The sequence below is a fragment of the Bidens hawaiensis genome, unplaced genomic scaffold, assembly GCF_021521415.1.
Source record: "Bidens hawaiensis isolate Kalapana, Puna unplaced genomic scaffold, B.hawaiensis_p1.1 tig00002525_1, whole genome shotgun sequence".
In the NCBI taxonomy this organism is placed as follows: Eukaryota; Viridiplantae; Streptophyta; class Magnoliopsida; order Asterales; family Asteraceae; genus Bidens; species Bidens hawaiensis.
Genome location: NW_027491138.1, coordinates 122,441 through 128,653, shown reverse-complemented (window position 1 = coordinate 128,653; position 6,213 = coordinate 122,441). Strand labels below are relative to the sequence as shown.

The window sequence follows — 6,213 nt, the reverse complement described above, 5'->3', positions numbered from 1 at the left end:
TTCCTGCGGGACCAGCTTGCATACTGCGCGTAAGGACGTCACTTCTCTGAGCATGGTTGGTCCTGCGGATCCAGTTGGTCTCTGCGCAGACGTTCCTGTTTAAGGTGAGTCTTGCGGGTCCAACTGGGCTCTGCTGGGACCTACCTCTTCACATATAAAGAGATCTTGTTTTCACTTATGCAATTTACACAAAATAAACTTACATAGGAGTTTATTATTTTAAAAAATAATTCTTCCTAAAATCCTCTAACCTTGCGTTCGTAAGAAATTGAAGTTTGAACCCACCAACTCATGACTTTTGAAGTGACAAATACCATAACACTAGAGTACTAGATACGGGTGTTCAGATTTTGATTCGAATTCGAAACATTTGAAATTCGGTTCGATTCGAATTCGAAACTTTCGAAATTCGGTTCGATTCGAATTCAATTATTAAGATTAGAAATCGGTTTTAAAAGATCCAAATTCGATTCGTATTTGAGTATTTAAATTGAATACGAATCAAATGCGGATTTTTGATTTTTTATTCGATTTGAAATTCGAATTCAAATTGTATGTATGCATGCATGCATGTATAAAATTATTATTTTTAATTTGTGTCAAATCCATAAATAATAAAGGTCCATTACAAATTTAATTAAACCCAATAGGCTATACTATTATTTCTTAGCCCATACTATGATGGGTGTTAATGAGTTCTCGTTTTGGATATTTTGAATTTTATATTTGTATTTTAGTTTTGAACTGATTATCATGTGGTAGCGTAACTATTTTAAATTTATATGTGTGTGTTGCAATTATGATTATGGTTTTCAAAGAGTTTGGCAGGTGAATTTGAATCAGATTGAATTTATTCGAATTCGAGTTTTTAATATGAATTCGAATCGAATTTCGAATTGGGCATATAATACAAATACGAATCGAATAGTTCAACTTTTAATCGAATATGAATATATACTGGAAAATAAATTATTCGATTCGATTTAACTAGAAAATTCATTTTTCGATTCGATAAACACCATAAAACAAGACCACTAAATCATGGGTTACATCGGAATTAAATATGGATATAGGTCAATATCTTCTAACAATGATGCCAAACAACCAACATGTTTTTCAGTAATAATATGATATGAATTATTAATATATCGATCCTTTATCGTTACGTAGAGATCTGCATGAAGGGGCTTAAATTGTATTTATAAATAATATAGATCTGGTTTTTCTCTTGTGATTTCGATCCATTACATGATACGACAGCCTATCCAGAATAAAATCTAATCTCCCATGTGTGTACACGTATTTCTATACATGTACATATTACATATATGTATATTAGTAAAATCATTTGAATAGTGTTAGATCCTATATAACGATATAAATATAACAATAATAAACATGTGACTCATAAGTCAGAAGTCACTAATAATTAACTTATTAAAAGTTTTAACTAAATCTAGCTTGAGTTAATTTGGCTAAGAAATTTATTATTGAGTTGGGTATTTGGGGTTTGAGTTGAATGTAGCTCTCTTATTGACTAGCTTAAAATATATTTCATAATCTATTTTCTTGTATATTGAGAGTTATATAGTTATATAAATTGAAATTGCTATTAACTTCTTAATCAAAATTTGCATAGAAACATATGCAGTTATTAAAACTGAAAAACGTTGTCAATTAGCTAGCCACAAGATGATTCGAGATGAATACGAGTTGAACTCTCAACTCGGATAGATTACGAGCCGAGCCAGCTAGGTAGACTGGTATTCATACGATCTCCGGTTCAGGTTCTACTTGTTGCTTGCTCAAGTTAATTAACTTACACATTTAACGATCATGTACCACACACTTAATTTGTTGATTACCACAAGTTTTATTTGCAAAGTGTAAATCATTTCTTGTACACACATTATACGACAATTATCTACAAAAATACTTACAAAGATCTCACAAAATAAAATAAAATAAAATAAAAAGAAACAAGGTTGATGATAGATTTTAGATCATCTTCTCCAACTTCTACTTCTTGAAAATGGATCTTTGTGAATTCCACCAGTAACCCAAGTTTCTTTGGCAACATCAACTGATAATTTGTAGAAATCACTTTCATTTTTCATCAATTCTGACAAACTCATCCTTTTGCTTTCTTTTGGTAAGTCCAGTTTCTGATCTTTATCATCTTGTTCTTCGTTTTCTTCGCGTTCTTGATAATCATCCTGATCATGATCATCACCATATTTCTCTTGTTCTTCTTCTTCTTTCTCTTCCATCCAGCTTTTAGTGGGTGCGGAGCGGCATCGCATGAGCAAAAGGGCATTTGCGGGTGGCAGACATGGATAATGATGATGATCTTCTGTATCTTTTGTTTTCAAACTTTTCTCATCTTTCTCAAAGACCCCACAATCTTGATTCTCTTGCAACACCATAAACCATTTGGAAAACATAGTTTGTGATGAAACTTCTTCATTGAAATTATGATCATGGTCATGGTGATCTTGATCATTTGGGTTGATATTGTTGTTATCTTCATCATCTTCTTCGTCATCTGAAGTGATATCGACATGGGAAAATGCCCCCAAACAACGAAAATCGAACTTAATACTTCTTAAGCAACTCAAGAATTGCATGACTTCTTTCTTAAACCCTAATGCCTCCATCCAAGTAGGTTTCTTCTTTCTATTATTATGAAGTCTTTCAATCTCTTCCATGACCGTTTGCCAGGTCTTGCATGATCTTGTGCTAGGTCGGACCTTAATCTGACCAGCACAAGTTACTTTAGGAGAGGTGGGCTCAGATATGTTATCTGAGCCCAGCTGCTTCGTTCCTGTCAACATATATGGGCTTGTGTGGCCACCTATGCTACCACTTCTCATAGACTTTCTAAGATGGTTTTGATAGCGGTGATGGAGGTGGTGCCGCGGGCTAGATACCGGTTTTGGCATCAGTGCAAGATGTGCTCTTGTAGGAAAACATACCAAAAGATCTCTTGAAGATGGTCCTTTACCTTCTCTTCTGATCATATTCTCTCTCTCTCTCTCTCTCTCTCTCTCTCTCTCTCTCTCTCTCTCTCTCTCTCTCTCTAATCTTGTGTGTTTGGATTTACACCTTGCAGGTTGTAGATAGATGTACTAGTGGGTTGAGACTTGAGATGGCATTTGTATGAATCCTTTAAAGGGAAAGGATTCTAGAAAACCATTTAATTAATTAAAGAACCCTTTTTAATGTTTAATATATTTCTTTAAAAATAAACAAACTTTACTTGACACATTCTTATAAAGAAGTTAACTATCCTGTAGGAATCAAAATATATATGACTCAACAGAAATAAATCATAAAGAAAAAACATATTAATATAACAATTACCAATATAATATAAAAAAATAATTTTCTAAACAACCTAATAAATTTGGGTATCTTGGAATGGGGTTTTCACGGTTCACAAGTGAATCACCTTATACCTCAGCCCTATACAACTTATTGTATTTTGGCCCCATTTAAAGCTTTAAATAGTTGCACAAGGGAAAAAGGAAAGAAAAGTGTGATAAAAATGGAAAGGTTAGATGATGGCCACGAGCTTTGTTTTTATGATCTAATCATACCTTCAACTTCCTTAAACTTTTTTTAGTTGTGGTTAAAACTAAAGAATCGGTCATTGTTATCTTATTATTTGAACCTCTTCTAATTATAGATGATAAATAGTTGAAACAAATATAAAATGTTATTATGATCAATCTATAGTTAAAAATTCATGATCTCTTTATTGTTATCTAGTAGTCAAAAGTTTATGATCTAGTCATTGTTCCTAATTAAGGTTACGGGGTGTGGATCATTCCCCATCCTCCAAGGATCCTACTTGGAGAATCCTTCTTTCAAGGATGGGTGAGGAACACTTCGCCGCCACTCAAATGACCGCGCATGACGGGGTCCAAATGACCACGTTCATGCGGGTCATTCCCAACTACACCCAATCATTTTTTTTTGTTTTTGTTTCCCTTTTCTTTTATTTCCTTTTGTTATTAAATAAAATGGAATGATGGAGAATGAGGGAATAAACCGTTACAAGGGTTGGGTGGTGAGATTGAATGATGTGCACATGGGCGAAGCTTTATGGGGACCGGGGATGGCCCTGGTCACTGCCGTTTTTCGGTTAATAGGTAAATTTCGTGATTTTTGTCCGAAAATTTTTATAGGTATTGAGCGTGGTCACCCCCGAGGTATTTCTCCAAAAAGTTACCGATCACCACAAAAAAAAAATTAAAAATTTATAACATCCCAACGTTTGCTTTATATATATATATATAACCTCGTATATAATTAAACAAATACTAGTCGAATACTAAAAACTTTGTTTTTATAAAATTAATCGAAGGGGGCTATTAATTTGTAATAATGATACATTTGTTTAAGCTAGGGGTGTTCAAAAGTATCCGAATCCGTATCCGAATTATCCGATAATCCGTATCCGAACTATCCGAAATTTCAGATATCCAAAACTCGGATATCCAAAAATTCGGATTCGGATAGCATTTTTAGGATTTTTCGGATAGTTCGGATATCCGAAATATTAAATTATTTTTTTTATTTTAACACATATATAAACAAACTAGTTCAGTTTTCCCTTTCAGTTATTGCATCCATTCCCAAACCTAGTTTCTAAACAAACCTCACACATCATCGGTCACCGCCTCCGGCCTTCGTCCTACGTCTGACCTGCGTGAAGGTTTTCCTCATCTTTTTGAAATTTCTAAGTATTTAGGATAAGTTAACCTTTGAACGTGGTAGATAATAGGTTGAAGTTTTGCTTCCTCTTTCGTGATTGTGCGGGTAGGACCGTTACTTGCACTTAGTAGGATGGCTAAACTTTACCTATATCTGACCTGCGTGTAGGTTTTCCTCATCCTTTTGTTAGAAATTCTCTTGAATAAGTTAACCGTTCGACGCGCGGTTGTCAATAGGTTTGGTTTCCTCTCATGATTTGTGCGGTTAGGACCGGCACTTTCATTTAGTTGACCAAAGTTTACCTATGACTGACCTGCGTGAAGGTTTGCCGTTTTTTGGGTTTATGCGGGTTTTGCCGCCTTCCCCACGCAACGACTTTCCACGTAATTATGCGGTGAAAACCGGCATATCCGTGTTGAATAAATTAACCGTTCGACGCGCGGTTGTTAATAGGTTAGTGTTCAGTTTCCTCTATCATGATTCATGCGGATAGACCGGCACTTTCATTTAGTGGGATGACTGAACTTTTCCCCTTCAACTGACATGCGTGAAGGTTTGCCGTTTTTTGGGTTTATGCGGGTTTTGCCGCCTTCCCCACGCAACGACTTTCCACGTAATTATGCGGTTAAAACCGGCATATCCGTGTTGAATAAATTAACCGTTCGACGCGCGGTTGTTAATAGGTTAGTGTTCAGTTTCCTCTATCATGATTCATGCGGATATGCCGGTACTTTCATTTAGTGGGATGACTGAACTTTTCCCCTTCAACTGACCTGCGTGAAGGTTTGCCGTTTTTTGGGTTTATGCGGGTTTTGCCGCCTTCCCCATGCAACGACTTTCACACTTATGTATGCGGTGAAAACCGGCATCAGTGTTGATAGTTCATAAAGTATAAATGTAAAATCATCAGCGTCGATGTTCTAAGGAGAATCATTTCCATTAGAAGTGGCTCTGGGCCTTTTCTTTACAAATTTGGAATTGATCTACATGCAAACTGTGTAATTGAGCTCCCTTCCATGTTGTTGGGATGGGAGTGCCATCGAGCCAATATGCACCTGGTTCGGGATCTCGTTCTTTACGCAGCATGTAGTCTCCACATTGAAGCTGGAAATTTTATTCGTGTTTTCCCCAGCTGGGGTTCTACACGGATCAGCCTGCTCAGCGTTCATTGCGCCACGAGGTGCGCGAGCGTCCCATCTCTGACAAATGCTTCGACCATGTCTTTTACGTCTGTGCATTCTTCAGTGTTGTGGCCTTTTGTCCTGTGAAAGTCACAGTATTTGCTCCGATCAGCATTGGGACGGTGTCGGATTATTGGAGCCTTTGGCCATGGGAGATCCTCAGTGGCGAATATCTCGGTGACGCTTTTGGTGAGTGGCGTCCATCTGGAGTTCTGGTTCGACCGTACGTTATCCCTTCCGCCTAACCGATGTTGCAAGCCGGATGAGGTGTCAAAGTTTACCCTTGACTGCCAAATGCCTAGCCTCCGCTTTT

At 36.6% G+C, this 6,213-nt stretch overlaps 1 protein-coding gene across 1 annotated transcript; it reads right to left on the bottom strand.

The window, feature by feature from the left end:
- Nucleotides 1-2,003: 2,003 nt before the first annotated feature.
- On the bottom strand, nucleotides 2,004-2,873 carry LOC143620038 (uncharacterized). Its single transcript, XM_077091835.1, has one exon. It carries the CDS (start codon nucleotides 2,871-2,873, stop codon nucleotides 2,004-2,006), a length of 870 nt encoding a protein of 289 aa, XP_076947950.1.
- Nucleotides 2,874-6,213: the final 3,340 nt, after the last annotated feature.

Excerpts from the sequence above, each read along its gene's own strand:
- LOC143620038 (XM_077091835.1), bottom strand. The coding sequence starts at position 2,873 with ATGAGAAGTGGTAGCATAGGTGGCCACACAAGCCCATATATGTTGACA.